We start from the raw sequence: 19,514 nt of genomic DNA, 5'->3' as shown, positions 1-19,514 counted from the left end.
AATATTTGAACTTGGCTGTCTTATCAAAAAAATATTTGAACTTGGTTATTTTCTTTTAATTTCAGCTTTGCAGTTGAAGACCAAGTCAATATTGATTGTGAATATTTTCCCACCTTGAACACTAACATGCTAGAAATAGTAGAGATTATTGGCAAATAATTGATGTACATTCCAGTGGGTTCCTTGATGTGTAAACAACACGGATGATGCTTTAGCCAGGCAAGGGGTAAATAGAGTGAATATCTTTTGGAGGGAGGATCCTAGGGGGGCCTAATTGTTGTGATAGATAGTGCATGCTAGTCTACAATAAATACTGTAAAAAGGGCAGCCCAGTGCATGAGACTTCTGCTATTCCGGGGCCTTGGGAGGGACAGATATAAATAGCCTTACTCATGCAGATACACAGAGAGGCTATTTCTAAGATTTGAACCCTGGTCATCCAGGTCACAATGGAGTGACCCAACTGTTGTGCCAAGGCCCACCCTCATGCTTGAAAACATTAATGAAGTTCCTTAGTTAATGTTAAAAAAAAGCATAGAAATAGTTGCACACATCGACACACTTTTGGAACAAGAATTAAATCAGTTGATGCTTCTCTGTCATTGTATGTCTTTCCTAGTGAAATTGTGTCTAAAAAATGTTGGATTAATTAAGTAAAAAAAGGAGAGGTTATTTTTTTGATAGATAAAAGGTAAGGTTATTATAAATCATTGTACAAAATGTAAATGGAGCCATGAGCGAGTAGCTAGGGGTTGGTTTATTGTGCAATATATCTGGATAGTTTTCTAAAAATGTAATCATATAGTGTAATAATCAATAAAATTAGTAGTTGTAGTTTGAATATTTGGAAGCCATGAATAACAATCATAGACCAAGACCTTGGGTATGATGCTCTAGTAGGTGTAGGCGTCAAGGTTGATAAGGTCGGTTCAAGAAGGAAATAGGGAAAGGGAAGTGGAAGGAGGTTTCCGAACAAGGCTAACCAAAATGTTTGGCTAACGGGGGGAAGTATGCATCAAGGCAAACCTCAAACACTTATTTCTGGAAGTAGATGCCAATAGTGTTCTAGAAAGATCCAACTTCCTCCAATCAGGCCTTGTAGGATTGTTTGATTAGAAAAACTTCATGGTAGAACTACAATTGTGGATCAACAAGGCTTGGAACTATGATGAGGAAAAATGGCCCTTGATTCTTCCTTCGAAAGAGGACACCCATAGAGTATTGAATATTGGTTCAAGGTGTTTCAGTGGGTACCCTCCCTCATCTTGAACCCTGGTCGGAGGCTATAGGTGTTAGACAATGTATGCCCTTAGCTCCAATCAGATTGATGTACATTATGACATTTATTGTAAATGAATAAAGTACATATTTGATTTATGTTATAGCGGTGTGTTTCTGTGTAATACCCTTAAAATGGACACTTGTGAGACTCGTGTTAGTTTAGAATGTTCACAATCGCTGGATAAGTTTGGGGAGATTTATCCTACTAAGGTTGACATTGATGTGCCGCCAAGTGTTGGGGTGGCCGGTCTCAGCTGCCAGGGTAAGACCCGAGGTACATGCAGTGTAGGTTTACTTGAAACCTTGAATCGGACCAGATTTCCAGTATTGCTTGGTGATTAGTGGGCAAAACTGGAAAGTTACACCTGACCCCTACACTCGATTATGATACTGCACTAGGTGTCGGATTGGGCTGTCTTTGATATGCCAATCAGTAAGATCCTTAGTGGGGGTCAAAACTTGGGTATGTTGGGACAGTTTGAGAATTCATCTGAGTGGGTAATCATAGTGACAGGATCAGCCCCTTTGTTGGACAAAGGTAATGATCGGGGATGCACTCTCTTTGATGGAAACCAAGACTGCCGACAACCGATTTCAATCGTTGAAATTTGTTTTGCAAAATATATTTATATTCGGATATACATATATATATATTACGGTTTCAAAATATTTGCAAAATGTTTTAATTCCCGGGATCCATGTGAGTAGAGAGTGCAACACTGTTCCTTGCAGCCGAGGGAGAGATCCTCTCTTGTCAGGCAGTGTTTGATCATTATGGGCTGAGAGGTTAAGTGTAAGACCATTGAGGGTAAGTGTTGGGCCCATTAGGAGCCCATGTGATGGGCTTCAGGGGGTTCACTGTCTTTTCAGTGAATTCGGCCAGGCCTTGTAACAGAGGCTGGGCTGAACCCATGTGGCTGATGTGTAGATCAATGTTTGGGTCCCACGCCATACAAAGAAGCCCAACCGGGCAGCAGTTTGGAAGGTTAATGAGCACATAAGACTTATTGGGCCTAAAGCCCATTTCAAATTGGTTTAGTTGGACTAATTAAAGAGAGGGGCGGATCTGGGATTGGATCAGCAGATAGGATAGGGAGTTATCCCTATCCACTCAGAGAGTCCAGATCTGAATTTGGATCTGGAAACCTCCTAATGAGATTAAGAGCTGATCTCTTTAAGTCTATAAAAGGAGGAAGGGGGCAAACCATTCAGCCCATTCCAGCATCTCAGAGATCAGATCTCAGATCACCCAGAGAGAAGACAACAAATAGTGTGACTGCGCCATCTTCTCCCTGCGTTCTCCTCCAGTTGCCGCCATAGCCGGTTCGATCTCTAGTTTTGTAGGAGCGATCAAGAATAGTTCTTGATATCAGTCTTTGGAGAAAGGCTGATCTGAAGTCGTGCTCACTGCCTCGATCGAATTCTTGCTGAAGGATTTGGTTCTTGGGAAGAACACTGCTGATTCTGCTCCACCTTACACTATGTCATTTTCAGTGGGAGCAGTCTTTGGAGACTTCTTTGGGCGTGAACACCTTCATTGGAGGATACTGTTTCTTCATATCAGGTATATCCCTCACCTACTGTTTTGGTTCAGATCTGGTTCGGTTCTTGGTTCAAGATTGATCATTGAAAAATGCAGTTTTTCTGAAACAGGGAATGTGATTCCCAGATGGGAGAGAGAGAAATTTTTTGAAATTTCGCCCTACTTTCTTGTAGGGTTCGGCCATCCATATGATGGATCTCTCATCCCTTCAATAGGGGTGTGGAAAAAGACGGAAGACATCTGCAATCACCTTTGGATTATGGTTTACAGATTATTGTTGCACTGTGAAACCATGAGATGGCTTAGAAAAATGGTTATCTAAGTGGGAGTTTCATGGAGGTCAACAACAATGATGCTTTCACTGGAACCATCGAGTGTATAAGAATCAATGTTAGATGGATTGGAATTCCTATAACAATAAACATTGTATTAAGGGAGTCGATGTATGTAATCACTAATTCACTATTTGGTAAGAAATCAAATCAGGGAAGATGGAAACTCCCACGGATTTCTAGGAAGTAGTTGAGGTAGAACCCGAGTTGGCTCACAAAACTCTTGCTAGGTTGTCCATTGAGGAAGAAGTTAAATGAAAGATGAAGTTAGTGAAAGAGGAAAGGACAAGGAAATCTTGCTTAGACATTGGTATTCTTGAGCCAAATATTGCTGACTCTATTGATACTAGGGACGGGGAGGGTTGGCAAATGGTGGAGAGGAGAGGTAGAAGATGAAATCTCAACCATATATCTTTTAATAGATCTAATGGTGCAAACAAATTCGCGCCTAAGAAGAATAATGGGCTGACATTTGATTCTTTTCAAAATTCAAACAAGTGGACTGATGAGGGTGATGTGGTTTTAATTGACAAAATTGCTAAGGTGGTGGTAGATTGAATCAAGGACCAAGGTGTGGATGTTACTATGCATCGCAAGGCCTAAGCCCAAAATGTAGAAGTGGGCCATAATCAAGGTTTTGACCAGCGAGGCCTAGGTTTTGTCCAGTTTAAAAGTGCAGTTAGGGAAACCTAGACTGGGGCTAGGTTGACTTATTATGTGGTAAAGGTAAGGAGCCTATTCGCCAAGAGGAGATTTCTTCTTCCTCTTTGATAGGAATCGATTGGCACCCTTGAAGACTTATTCTAGAAAGAAGAAGGCCTTACAACAGGTCCTGATATGGCATAGTGATGGTACTTGGGATTTCGACTGAATTGAACACCAAGGGTATTTTTTCTATTTATAAATTTTCTGTACGGTCCAATGATAAGGTTTAAATTGTCTAGTTATAGTGTTTATGTTTAAAATTTCATTGCATAAGTAGGATTAGAGTTAATCTTCTTTGAATTGAAATAGGATACGACAACTTAGTTTGAGTCTAACAGTTTGACTCCTAAGACTATTATGAGCCTAACAGTTTGACTCCTAGGATTATTATGAGTTTAGAGTCTATAAATATGCATGGACGTTTTATGGAAAGGCAATGAAGTTTATTGAGTTTTCTTCAGCTTATGCTAGCTATGGTGAGTGATTCCCATGCCCTAGAGTGATTCTAGGCACCCTACAAGTGATTCCAGGTATTTTCTCTCTTCTTTCTCTCCCTATTTTCTTCCTTATTCCTTCAAGAAGCCATTACAGCCATCAACAACCATAAAACTCTGATCAAGACCATTCAACATTCTCTAAGGACTAGAACTGAGCTGGTCCTACATCAGTTGGTATTATTGCCAAGGTTATAGGCTGTTATCATCATGGCTACACGTAGTGGCAGGCAGTACAGGGGTTGGCTGATTGACACACAAAAATTCATTGATTTCTACCATTTTCAAGAGAGTTGAAACCCTTGAAGCACAAGTAAAAGAACTTCAAGAAGTTAAAAAAGAAGAAATCCAGCAAGAAGCACCTCTAATCAATGAAAGGGATGGAGGACAAAACAATGAATCTGTCCATGAAGATGATAATGGTGAAGATGAAGGATCTGTTAATCTTAGAGGACGACAAAGAGATGCAAACTGCACCTCCCAATGGACTTCCATGATGAGTTATATGAGGAATTGACTGACCTCAAGCAATGTACACTATCTATAGTCGAATACATGCGTAAATTTGATGAATTATCTATTAGATGTGATACTACTGAAAGTGAGGCAAAAGTTGGCTCGATTCAAGAATGGACTAAGGGCTGAAATCAAGGAGATGGTAACTGTTCGAGTCTTTGGCTTAGAGGATGCCACCAAGTTGCTGTCAAAATTGAGAAGAGTTTAAAGCAAACAAATACAAGGCAATTTGTATCACAAGCCGGAGAGTATGCAGCTCGTAAGCAAGCTGATGGGGGAAAGACTTCTAGGCCAACATATTCTAATGCCAGCTCTAATAAGCCTAGTGGATCTAGACCTTATCAAGGGGTTAACTATAAGAGTAAATTAGTTGCTAGTGGTGATACTAGTTGCTTTAGATGCGGAGGAAAGGGCCATATGGCTTACCAATGTCCTACCAAAAGCCTTAATATCATTTATGAAGAAAGCATTGAAGCGGTAGGTGACCCAGGTGATGACTTAGCTGAAGAAGAGGATTATTCCTTCACTGATGATGATGCTTTAGATGAAGGCAGCAACTATGTTGGTGTAGTTTGACATATTCTTGCATCCCCAAAGGAAGAACTCAAGGAAGATTGGCTTCGTACAACAATATTTCAAATTATAGTAAAGAGTGGAGACAAGTATTGTAAGCTTATCATAGATGGTGGCAGTAGTATGAATGTGATTTCTGAAGTTACTGTGGATCGACGTTGACACTGCAACCACATCCACAACCATACAAGATTGCTTGGGTTGATAAGACAACAATTTTGGTAACTAAACGAGCCCTTGTTACTATTTCTTATGGTAGTTATTCTGATTCTATTTGGTGTAACATTGTCCTTATGAATGTTACACACAAATTGCTTGGAAGGCCTTGGTTGTATGGTAAGGATATCTACCATTGTGGAAGGGAGAACACCTATCACTTCCTCTTTAATGGGAAGCAAGTTATCATGAAGCCAATGTCACCGGAAGTTATTAAAAGGCATGCTAGACCACCTCAAAGGGAGACTACAACCCAAGGGCCCATTGCTGAATCTAAGAAAAAAACCATTGCATTTGCTCTCCAAAAGAGTTTGAAGTAGAAAGCAAGGAGACAGGAGTTGCATATGTTGTAATATCCAAGGAGGTAAAGCAATCAGATGTTGTTCCACCTACTGAAATGCCTAAAGAAGTGGTCAAAGTGTTGGATGAGTTTTTAGATTTGGCACCAAAAGAGCTACCTAATGAGTTACCTCCCATGAGAGGCATTCAACATACTATTGACTTGCAGCTAGGGTCACAATTGCCCAACTTACCAACTTATTGTATGAATCCTGTAGAGCAAGCTGAACTTGCCAACTTAAACAACTTAGTCTATGTGCTGTTCCAGCTCTTCTCACTTCAAAGAAAGATGGTTCTTGGCGTATGTGCATTGATTGTAGAGCAATCAACAAGATTACTATCAAGTATAGATTTTCAATTCCTAGGCTTGATGACATGCTTGATATGATGACTGGAGCGACCATTTTTTCAAAGATCGATCTAAGGAGGGGCTATCATCAAATACGGATTAGGCCTGGTGATGAGTGGAAGACAACATTTAAGACAAAAGATGGCTTATACGAGTGGTTAGTTATGTCATTTGGACTAACCAATGCCCCTAGTACTTTCATGAGGATGATGACCTACATACTTCGACCTTCATTGGTCGTTTCCTAGTTGTTTATTTTGATGATATTCTTATATATAGCCATAGTCCAAAAGAAAATATTGATCATCTATGTCAAGTGGTGAGAATTTTGTGCCAAGAGAAACTCTACATCAACTTAAAGAAATGCTCTTTCATGTCACCCAAAGTTATATTTTTGGGGTTTGCTATTTTTGTTGAAGGCATAAGTGATGATCTTGAGAAAGTAAAGTCTATCTTAGAATGGCCCCTACCTACCAATCTTCAAGAGGTTAGAAGCTTCCACGGCCTAGCAACTTTTTATAGAAGATTTATTAAGGGGTTCAACACTATCATGACTCCAATTACAGATGCAATGAGAAGAGGTGAATTTAATTGGACGAAGGCAGCAACAGAGGCATTTGAGACTATCAAGAAGAAAATAACAGAGACACCTATTTTACAACTTCCAGACTTCTCTAAAGTCTTTGAAGTGGCATGTGATGCATCCGATTTAGGAATTGGAGGGGTTCTCATGCAGGAAGGCCATCTCATTGCATTTCATAATGAGAAACTAAATGAAGCCAAGCAATATTCAACCTATGACAAGGAGTTATATGCAATAGTGCAAGTTATAGGACATTGGCGACATTACTTAGTATCCAAGGAGTTTGTGTTCTAATCAGATCATGAAGCTTTAAATAACTCGAATTCCCAAAAGAAACTAAACTATAGGCATGGGAAGTGGGTTTCAGTCCTACAAGAATACACCTTTGTTTTTAAGCACCAATTTGGAAATGAGAATAAAGTGGCAGATGGGCTAAGTCAGATGGCTTACATACTTTTCCATGAATGTCCAAGTTATTGGTTTTGATCAACTAAAGCAAGACTATGCTGGTTGTAAGGATTTCAGCCTCATCTATACTGACTTAACAAGCCGGGAAGCAAGATGAGTATCCTTCCTACAAGAAGAATACACCTTTGTTTTTAAGTACCAAGTTGGAAATGAGAATAAAGTGGCAGATGGGCTAAGTCAGATGGCTTACATACTTCATTCCATGAATGTCCAAGTCATTGGTTTTGATCAACCAAAGCAAGACTATGCTGGTTATAAGGATTTCAGCATCATCTATACTGACTTAACAAGCCAGGAAGCAAGAGGAGTATCCTTCCTTTTCACTGCATAATGGTTATCTATTTTATGATACCTGCTTATGTCTACCAAATACCTCTTTACGGGACTGTTGTTTGGGAGTTACATGTTGGAGGTGTAGCAGGTCATTTTGGTAGAAATAAGACCATTGCTATGGTGGAAGATAGACTTTATTGGCCTAGTTTGAAAAATGATGTTGCTCGTATAATAAATCAATGCAGGACATGCCAACTTGCCAAAGGACGAAAGCAGAACACTGGGCTATATACACCTCTACCTATTCCTCATGAACCATGGCAAAATCTATCCATGGATTTTGTCCTTGGATTGCCCAAGGCTACTAGGGGTCACGATACAATCAATGTTGTGGTGGATCCTTTCTCCAAGATGGTTCATTTCTTACCTTCCAACAAAACACATGATGCTTCACATATTGCTACTATATTTTTCAAAGAAGTGGTTTGAATTCATGGAGTACCTTCTACTATTGTATCAGATCGGGACACCAGGTTTATGAGTTATTTTTGGAAGACACTTTGGAAATTACTTAATACTTAGTTGAAATTCTCTACATCGTTTCACCCCCAAACGAATGGTTAGATTGAGGTAGTAAATAGAAGCTTGGGAGATCTTTTACGGTGTCTAGTTGGTGATCATACTTCTAGATGGGATCTAATGCTTCCAATAGCTGTGTTTGCTTATAACAGCTCAGTAAATAGATCCACAAGAAGAAGTCCATTTGAAGTGGTGATTGGTATTCAGCCTAAGCGGCTAATTGACTTATTTACCTTACCACTAGATACGCGTACTAGTATTGAAGAAAAAGCATTTGCTAGGCACATAAGAGAGATACATGATAATGTTAAGAGAAAAATTGCATTGAGCAATGATTTATACAATGCTAGAGTTGATATTCATCGACGGTTGGCAAATTATCAAGAGGGAGGCATGGTTATGGTATGCATATGACCAGAACATCTTCTTAAAGGTGTGTACAAGAAGTTCCACTCAAAGAGTGCCGGTCCTTACAAAATCATCAAGAAGATAAGTGCTAATGCCTATGCTCTAGAGTTGCCAGATGACATGGGAATTAGTGGATTCTTTTAAGACTATACCTAAATTGCCAACTATCGCAGCTCCAAATGACATTCCAAAGGATGTTTTGGATGAGGAAATAATATCTAATGCTATAGGAGGGTATCGAATCTTTATGAAAGGTATTTTAACTCGCCAGGGAGAGATGATAGGATTCGATCAGCACCCTTGAAGACTTATTCTAGAAAGAAGAAGGCCTTACAACAGGTCATGATATGGCATAGTGATGGTACTTGGGATTTGGACTGAATTGTACACCAAGGGTATCTTTTCCATTTTATAATTTTTCTATAGGGTTTAATTTGTCTAGTTATAGTTTGTTTATGTTTAAAATTTCGAAGTCATTTCATAAGTAGGATTTGAGTTATTGAGTCTTCTTTGAATTCATATAGGATATGACAACTTAGTTTGGGTCCTAGGATTAACAGTTTGACTCCTAAGACTATTATGAGTCCAACAGTTTGACTCCTATGATTAGTATAAGTTCAGAGTCTATAAATATGTATGGACGTTTTATAGAAAGGCAATGAAGTTTATTGAGTTTTCTTCAGCTCATGCTAGCTATGGTGAGTGATTCCCATGCCCTAGAGTGATTCTAGGCACCCTATGAGTGATTCCAGGTATTTTTCTCTCTTCTTTCTCTCCCTATTTTCTTTGTTATTCCTTCAGGAAGCCATTACAGCCATTAACAGCCATGAAACTTTGATCAAGATGTTGTGTTGTATGCCTCAACAGAGGAATGTTTGATGGGACCAACAATCACTACAGCTGGATGTAGATAAATATGATAAAGAAATTATGGAAGGGATTAACTACAATACAAGGGCATAAACAGAGGAAATACTGGCATACCTGACTGACATCAGAGTTCCTGGCGATGATGATTGCTAAAGGAGAAGCTCATCCTTCTTCCCAAACTCAGGAACAGACTCTAGAACGGTAGAACCTTTAGCGGTGGTCCTTACTGAAATGGAAATCTTTGTTCCCCCATCACAGCTCCATCTGAGATTGGTTAATCTGAGGTATGCTGCAGAAGATGAAATTTCTATTTGGGTCATGCTTAAATTCTTAGTTAGGGGAGTATTTAGGAGTTTCTATCAAGGGTTTTGAAGAAGAAACAATGACATAGCTTGCTGCAATTAAAAACAGGTTCTTGGTGGAGAAAGGGACAAAAACAACAGATAGGCTATAGAACTATTGAGGTTGGCTTGGGATTTGAATGAAAATGCAGGAAGTGCTAACCGAATATGGTGGAGAAAGGGATAATTCAATGAAGAGAATCAAAGTAATTACATGGAATATTTGCGGCCTCGGCTTGGGGAGGAGGAGACTACTAGAATATGCAATTCTAAGAGAAAGGAATCCGGACATTTATTATTTTAGGAAACCAAACATCAATGCCAAAGTATGAAGTGGTGAAAAGTATTTAGGGGTTAGAACCATTTGACTAGCTAGAGATTCTTGCAGTTAATATAGCTAGTGGTGTAGCTCTAGTATGTAAGAATAGCACTTTCAAATGTTTGGATAAACATATAGGGGCCTTCTCCATATCAACAAAGTTGGTTTGGATGCAAAAGAATCTGCGAATCGCGGTAACAGGGGTCTATGGGCCAATTGATTCCAGATCAAGGGTTGATTTTTGGAAGGAGCTGGATGCAGTCAGGGTGGATTGGGTGATTGGTGGAGATATGCAATTCTAAAACTATCTGACCGAGGTTGTGGTAGTAGGGTGAAAAAGAGGTCATGAGACTTTATTGATCTTATCCAAAGGTGGGAGTTGATAGATCTTCCTTTGCAAGAGCTAAGTACACTTGGATTAACAACCAAGAGGAGCCCCTCTTTGGTCAGATTGGACAGACTTTTTATTTTAGCTAAATGAGAAGAAAGTTTTCCAAATGCACATCCCAAGAAGTAGGCTTGCCAATGATACCTGAAACTCGGCGGCTCAATTCGACATCCGATCTGATTACCTTGGATTTAGATGATGTGTTTATGTAATTAGATCGGATTTTGATTTTAATATATAAAATTTATATAATTATATTTAAAATTATATAAAATGTATTATATGAATTTATATATTATTATAAAATCAGTATGTTGTATTTGCATTAGTTTATTATTATATATAATTTGAAAAGTAATAATCTTTTTTTTTGTATTTTAAAAAATTAATGCCGAGTCGGATTAAGTCTGAATATGATCCGAGTCTGTTAGGATTCAAATTTGAATTCAAATATGAGATCTTCAAATCTGATCGGATTTGGATGCAATTTTTTCAATAATCAGATTGGATTTGGACTTTGCTGAATCCGATCCATTCACAAACCTTCCAAGAAGTGTTGCCAAGGGTAGTGTTCGGTCATATTTCTTTGCGTTTAGATATAGGTGGCCTAAAGAAGAACCATCATCCTTTTAGATTGGGCACTGCTGGCTAGGGTTGGAGGCTTTTGATACAAACATTAAGAAATGGTCACAAGAAGCTTCCTTTGAAGGGTCTGCTAGCCATATTGTGAGTAAAAAGTTGTAGCTGCTGAAAGATAAAACTATGGCAATGAAAGAGAATGAATCTTGATGGGAAGAGGAAGGTAGAGCTTCAGAAAATCATAGCTGATATTGATTTGGTAGAGGAAGGGAGATTATTGGAGGAAGATCAAAGGAGGAAAAGGGTATTATGATTCGGCCTGCCCTTGAGTTCTGTTAGTCTGATAATAGCCAAGAAGAGAGAAGAAGAAAGAAGAAAGAAAGAGAGAGAGAGAAAAGAGGAGAAAAGGAGAGAAGAAAAGTCTGGTTCGAATGAGATAAAAATTACCTCTCCCATTTGGCCAGACATGTTTTATATTACTAACGTAATGGAAAAGATACATGTGCCCTTACTTAAGTAAGGGACACTAGTTCTAATATAATATTACTGATCAACAACCTCAACGTAAGTATAAAGATAGAAATACCCCTACATATTCGACACTAACACTCCCCCTCAAGCTGGTGAGTATATATCATATAGTCTCAGCTTGTTACATATGTAGTCCACTCTTCCCCGACTCAACCCTTTAGTAAATAAGTCTGCCCACTGGTTCCCTGTGTTAACATATGCAGTGTCTATCACTCCGTTCAGCACCTTCTCTCTCACAAAGTGACAGTCGACCTCTATGTGCTTGGTTCTTTTATGAAACACCGGATTAGAAAAAATATGAACTGCTGCCTGATTGTCACAGTAGAGCTTCATTGGAGTTTTAACATTGTATCCTATCTCCTGTAGAAGGTTCCTTAGCCACACTAATTCACAAGTAGTATGTGCCATAGCTCTATATTTTGCCTCTGCACTGCTTCTCGCCACGACTGTCTGCTTCTTACTTTTCCATGCAACTAGATTACCCCCTAGAAAAGTGCAATAGCCTGTGGTAGACCTCCTATCAGACATAGAACCAGCCTAGTCAGCATCAATATGTCATTCTATTTCAAGTTTTCCACCACTTTTGTATATCAAACCACGACCAGGAGCCCCTTTTAAATACCTCACAATTCTTAGAACCGCATCCCAATGAGGAACTCGAGGTTTCTGCATGAACTGACTTACCACACGAACTGCAAATGAAATATCTGGCTAGGGTCTTCAAACACTTCACCCATATCACTACTCAGCTTGGTATTTGTTTCCATAGGTGTTTTAGTTGGTTTAGCACCTAACAAACCTGTTTCTTCCAGCAAATCAAGCACATATTTCCTCTGACACAAATTAATACCATGCTTATACCTTGCTACTTCTACCCCCAAGAAATATTTCAATTTACCAAGGTCCTTTGTTTGAAAATGTTCCTGTAGAAAAGTCTTCAACCTGTCAATGCCCATTTTATCACTCCCGGTAATAACAATATCATCTACATACACCAGCAATAGGATTTTTCTTGCTTGAGAGTCATGACTGAAGACTGGATGATCAACTTGGCACTGTTTCATACCAAACTTCTTTACCACCTCACTGAAGATACCAAACCATGCTCGAGGAGACTGTGTAGTCTGCATACCTTACCATCCTCCCCCCGAGCAACAAACTCCGGTGGTTGCTCCATATAAACCTCCTCGAGCAAATCACCATGCAAGAAAGCATTCTTGATATCAAGCTGATAGAGGGGCCAATCATACATAGCAGCAAGAGAGATCACAACACAAACCTATCTTAGCAACTGGGGAGAAGGTCTCTGTGTAGTCAATACCATAGGTTTGGGAGTATCCTTTTGCAACAAATCTAGCTTTCAGGCGCTCTACACTACCATCAGGTAAATACTTACTAGTATAAACCCACTTACAATCGACAACCTGCTTCCTAGGAGGAAGAGTGGTGAGGTCCCAAGTATGTTTATGAGTTAGAGCTGAGAGTTCTTCCATTGCATGGCACCACCCTAGAGAGGCAAGGGCTTCCTGGACATCCTTAGGGACAACAACTGAGGATAACAAAGAGATAAACTGACTATGGGAAGTGGAAATGTGAGTGAGTGAAACATAATTAGAAATAGGATGAAGGGTACAAGTGCGTTTACCTTTCTGCAAGGCAATGGGAAGATCAAGATCAGATATTGGGTTTGGGGCTGGTGTGGAGACAACTGCCGGATCTGTCGACATTGATGGAGCTAGAGGAGTAGCAACCAGTACATGTGGGCGATGTGTATACACTTGATGGATAGGTGGTTCAACAGGTGGTGGCACTGGAGGCAATGACTTGGTCATAGCTGGAACAAGGGGAATAGAATCCACAATTGGAAGTGGAAGAGGAGGAGGTGATGAGGAAGCATCACCGGACCCCAAGAAAAACGGAGTAGACTCAAAGAAGGTAACATTAGCACACACAAAGGAACGTCGAGGACTAGGATGATAACACTTATACCCTTTCTGGGTCCGGGAATAGTCAAGGAAGATGCACTTAATGGATCGTGCATCTAACTTGTCCTTCCCGGGGCCCAGATTATGGACGAAGTAGACACACCCAAAGACCCGAGGAGAAAGAGGAAACAGAGACAAGGTGGGAAACAAGGTAGTGAATGGGGAATGACCATCAATGATAGACGTGGGCATCCGATTAATCAAGAAGCAAGAAGTAAGCACTGCATCACTCCAAAAGGGTTTGGGAACATTCATGTGATGCATGAGGGATCGAGCTATTTCCAAAATCTGATGATTCTTTCTCTCAACCACCCCATTTTGTTGTGGGGTGTAGGTACATGAGGTCTGATGTATAATGTCATGTTGGTCCAAGTATTCTTGAAATGATGAAGAGAAATATTCACGACCATTATCGGAACAAAAAATTTTAATATGAACACCAAATTGGTTGCGAATCTCAGCATAAAATTTTTGGAAGATGGTAAACAATTCACTCATTTCTTTTATTGAATAGAGCCATGCCATCCTTGAATAATCATCAACAAAAATGACAAAATATCTATATCCATTGTATAACATCACTTTATAAGGACTCCAAACATCTGAATGAACCAAAGAAAAAGGACTCAACACGCGGTTATCAACCCTAGGACTAAAGGGAACACGATGTTTCCCCAATTGACACGACTCAATCTAAAACAGAAAGTTGACTCAACGAAGGGACCAAAGATTTCAAAACTTCAACGAAGGATGACCAAATCGACAGTGCCACTGGAGAGGAGAGAGGGATGACTGGAGAGCTGTTGATGTTCTTCCACCACTGTCAAGATAATACAATCCACCAGCTTCATGCCCTCCACCAATCTTCATCCCCGTGTTGAGATCCTAAAAAACACATGAAGAAGGGTAAAAAGTAATAGAGCAATTGAGTGACTTGATCAACTTACTAACAAACATAAGGTTAAACGGAAATTTAGGGACATACAAAATAGAGGATAAAGATAGGGGGGTCATATTAACATTGCCAACACCACAAATGGAGGATGTGGAACCATTAGCAAGGGTAACAGATTGTGATGTTGAGCAATGAGAGAGGGAAGAAAACACACCTGGAGTTCCAGTCATGTGATCGAAGGCTTCAGAGTCAATAATCCAGGGATTGGGTGTGGATGCCAAACAACCCATACCTGATTGTGTGAAAGTTGCCGTGTTCTGTTGAGACGTGGATTGGACAAACCTCTCATACTCATCACGAGGAACACCCACCATCTCCTTCCCAGTAACTTCTGTGGATGTAGGAGGCATCTGATCAGCTGAACGATTCTCCTGTCTGAAACTAGTGTCACTAGTCATGGCATGATTGGCCCAAGTTGAGGGTGAACCATGCAAGTCATAGTAATAATTAATGGTATGTCCATCCATACCACAATCAGTACATCTCCTCGGACCCGAGCCACGTCCTCTGCCACGGGCTCCCCCTGAATCTCTACCTCCAGTATGACCACCACCACGGTTATATGTAGGTCCACCACCACCACTGCTACCACTTCGGCCAGACTGAGCTCCTCGAGCTCTACCTCTAACACCATATCCTCTTGATACTGCAAAGCCGGATCTATCAGAAACATTAGAGTTCTCAGTACATTCAATGGAAGTCCTCCGGAGTTGAGCAAACACCTCTTCTAAGGAAGGGAGAGCTGACCACCCTAGTATTTGAGCTTGCACTGGTTCATACTCAGATTTCAGCCCCACCAAAAATTGAGTCACATCAAGTTGTTCTCTCTGTTGTTGCTGAATTTTGACATCAGAAGTGAAGGGGTGATAAACATTCAACTCATTACGAATGTTTCTCATACTAGCATAGTACTCCTCAAGACTCTGATTGCCCTGTTGCAGATTAAAGTATTCCTGATACAGCTGATATACTTTGGTTGTATTGTCTTGACCAGAATACAACTTCTTAGCATAGGTCCCACACATCTTTGGCAGTGTCAAGAAACATGAAATTTACACTAATCTTGGGTTCCATACTGTTCCATAACCATGTGATAATCTGTGCACCCTCTTGTTCCCAGTGATACTGATGAGAATAAGTGGAGGGTTTCTCCTCCCTTGTGTGTTTCATCTTCTTCTTTGCCTTCAGAAAAACTTCTACAGATTTAGCCCAAGGTACATAATTCTCTCCATTCAGTTTAATGGAGGTCATTTGAACATTCAGGTAGTCAATAGGTATGATCACATTAGATTTGCTATCACTGCTATCTCCCATTGCTGAATTCTGTTATTACTGAATTCAGCACACTGCACACTACTTGATCACACTGATCACACTGGTTTCAGCACTTGTTATTGCTGAAGATTGCACTCTTTACACCACAAACCCTACCCCACGACTACCTGAAATCTCACCACACTATATGAGGACCACTCCCCCTTCGAATCATATTAAAAAACAACATAAACCCTAACACACTACAGTCTGAAATCCCACCATACGATCTGAAACATACTTCCTATTTGATTCATTACAAAAATATGCATAAAAATCTCTTACCTCATCACCTGAAAAACAAACCACACAAAAAGAAATCAGACCACACAAGACACCCACTGTACCACACGAATCAGCCCTCTTCTCTTCATCGATTAGGGGAGGGCTTCTTAGAAACCACAGCAACTGACCATGAACAGCACAACTGGAGGCATAGAGACCTCCAAGGGAAGAGGGCGACCACTCCTTTTCAGCACTTTCCCTTATCTCCAATTGATGGCAGAGAAATCAAGAGAAAACCCTAGACTGAGTGCGCAGAAAACAGAAATCTGGGCAGATCCGAGTTGCTTAGTTGTTCTCTGATACCATATTATGATTCGGCCTGCCCTTGTGTTCTGTTAGTCTGATAACAGCCAAGAAGAGAGAAGAAGAAAGAAGAAAGAAAGAGAGAGAAAAGAGGAGAAAAGGAGAGAAGAAAAGTCTGGTTCGAATGAGAGAAAAATTACCTCTCCCATTCAGCCAGACATGTTTTATATTACTAACATAATGGAAAAGACACATGTGCCCTTACTTAAGTAAGTGACACTAGTTCTAATATAATATTACAGATCAGCAACCTCAACACAAGTATAAAGACAGAAATGTTAGCAGTTGGGGAAATCACTGATGTTCATGAACTTGCTGAATTACTAGGGTGCATAGTTGGCAGCTTCCCTTCAAAGTATTTGGAGTTGCCCCTTGGGGCTAAATGTACATTGATGGCTATTTGGGATCCGATCTTAGAGAGTGGGCACGAAGATGGCTACTTGGAAAGCTGAGTACCTCTAAAAAAGGGGGGAAGGTTGCACTCACCAAAAGTGTTTTGGCAAGCCTTCTTGCTTGTTGCATGTCTTTTACCAAATTCTCTCAGAAGTGGCAGAAAAGAAAAAAGATGAGGGATTTCTTGTGGCTTGGCTAGTGGGAATTGTTCAAATTCTATCTGGTGAATTGGGAACAAGTTTGCAGGCCTATTTCTCATGGGGGTCTAGGAATCAGACAGGTTTAAAACTTCAATGTTGCCTTGTTAGGCAAGTGGTTCTGGAGGTTCTCAAGGGAAACCCGGCAACTTATTGAGAGGAATTGCAGAGAAATACAGGGAAAGGTGCAATGGTTGGGAATTTGGGATGCAGAGAGGCCTCAAATGCTGTATGGATGTGGTGTGTGGAAAGGAATATCCAAACTTTTCACTAAGGCTATGTTTGTTTTGAAGGAAAGGGTAGGGTTCTCAAATGCTATTTGTAAATAGGGGTTTCAACATTTCAGATTTGAGGTGCTCCGTATGTAATTAGGAAGCAGAGGCCTCAAACCACCTATTTTTGCTTTGCAACTTCAGTATAGCAGTGTGGAATCATATTTTGAAGGCAGTTAGTCTAATCTGGTGCTTCCCAGGTACTGTAAAAGCACTTCTAGAAGAGTGGCAGGTTCTGGAATGACTGAAAAAGGGAAAGTGTGCTGGTCATCTATCCCACTGGCAATCATGTGGTCTATATGGTATGAGAGAAATAATAGAATTTATGATCAAACATCTACAATTTAAGTGGAGGTGCTTAATTTGGTGGTTGAAAAGGATTGGTTGGCTGTTCATAATCTACCTTTTCTATTTCTGTTTTGAAGGTGGGCTTTTTTGAGATCCTCACATGGCTTACATTTGTACAGAAACTCATTTTACAGAGACCATATACTTTTGATTTATATAATGTACTTACCTTTTCTCCAAAAAAAAAGAAAAGTAGTAGTTACTGATCGAAACAACAACATTGTGCCTGTATTAAAAAATTGCACTGTACAATGAACTGCAGTCCGAATGCCAAAGCAGAATGTCTGATCCACTATGAGGGTGCAAATTCCATACCCAATTTGAAGAATTTCCACTGCATTGGTTGCAGGCTGATAGTCTGCCCAAGTTGCATACCTTATTAACTGTCAACTGGTTTCAGATGGATTGTTAATTTTGTGATTCAATTACCCGGTTAGACCCAGCTTTTAAAACATTGTTGTGCCCTGCTGTCTTGGTTAATATTGTCATTAGGCAAAACTGTGCATCTTTTGTCCAAAGCTGTCTCTCAAGGGGGGTTTAGGACATTGATTTCAGAGGCTGTGAAACGTGTAGATACTTACTGTATTACTGGGACACGCTTGTCTTGTATAAGATGTGCCATCTTAGGGTTGTATTGCTGGTAAGTTCTGAAGTCGCCCATCTTATTTTTATGCAGAAACGAGGGGCTCAGTTAGTTGTACTTGAAGGTAAACGTCGACATGTATGGGAGAATGCATGGTGTGATTCATGCTTGGATTTGCATTTGATGTCTTCAGGGGCTGCTCAGGCTATGGTACATGCCTGGTTGCTCAATATACGCTCTATTGTTTACGAAGGGCGTGAATTGCCAAAATTACTGAGGTATGTATTGTAGTCGCAACTTGTCCGAGGACAACCTTGATAAGATGATACATATGCTTTCATTGACTTGTTTATTTTTACTTTTAGATGTTTTTTTACATTCAACATGTTTCTCTACAGCATTTTGACAGGATGGGGTAAACACAGCAAAGTAGCTGGTGATGGCACTCTAAGGCGGGCTGTTGAGGCACTGCTTGCTGGAATTGGTGCCCCCTTCCATGTCGCCAAGTGCAACCTTGGCCGCTTTATATCACCGGGGGCTGTTGTAGCTGCCTGGTTAAGGGAATCTGGCACATTAAAGGTCCTCATTCTTCATGATGACAGGACGCATCCTGAAAGTGTTGGGTCTGATCGGTCTTCTGACTTACAAATACTATCATTGTAGTTGAACCCCCTCCCCCTTTTTGCAATAGCTTCAGTGGTTTCCTAATGTGTTCATTCCTTGTAATTTATATGTGCAGTAAGTGCAGAAGAGTATTTATTCATCTCTTGTAGCTTTTGTTTCCGTGTCTGCATTTCTATCGAGGCAAAATTTCCTTTGCTAGTTAGTACAACCGTACAACATTAGCTATAAAATCTATACCCTAAGAAGGCAAGGAGAATATATATTTTTTCATTTGCACTGGTGTAAGTGCATGGTAGTGCAAAAAGGCTGAGTGTGAATTCTGGTTTACTTTTGCTTCAGATTTGGCTTTATTTGTGAGAACTGAGAAATAAAATGAAAGATTTTTTTTTTTTTTTTTTTTTTTTTGAGAAGCCCAAGGGCTAATTGCATTCCAAGACTCGGTTCAGAATTACAACAATTGTGCTAAGAATGAAGTCATGGACCAAGTATGTGTTCAACGTAGAATAAGTCCATGACGTGCCACTGTATGGGCAGCAACATTAGCATTTTTGGGTACAAATCGAACCGA

The 19,514-nt window shown here is 40.1% G+C and overlaps 1 protein-coding gene across 1 annotated transcript in view; it reads left to right on the top strand.

Annotated features, from left to right (window-relative positions):
* LOC104605048 (pentatricopeptide repeat-containing protein GUN1, chloroplastic-like) overlaps positions 1–19,250 on the top strand; it is a 33,227-nt gene extending 13,977 nt beyond the window's left edge. The window contains exons 3-4 of the mRNA XM_010269648.3: positions 18,416–18,600; positions 18,721–19,250. Coding sequence (XP_010267950.1) covers positions 18,416–18,600; positions 18,721–18,985 — 450 coding nt within the window. The 3' untranslated portion in view covers positions 18,986–19,250. The remainder of the gene's footprint in view (positions 1–18,415; positions 18,601–18,720) is intronic.
* The last annotated feature ends 264 nt before the right edge of the window (positions 19,251–19,514 follow it).

Source organism: Nelumbo nucifera, chromosome 4 (assembly GCF_055504915.1).
Source record: "Nelumbo nucifera cultivar China Antique chromosome 4, China Antique-T2T, whole genome shotgun sequence".
Taxonomy (NCBI): Eukaryota; Viridiplantae; Streptophyta; class Magnoliopsida; order Proteales; family Nelumbonaceae; genus Nelumbo; species Nelumbo nucifera.
Note: the sequence above shows the minus strand (reverse complement) of the source record. Positions and strands in the feature narration are given on the sequence as shown.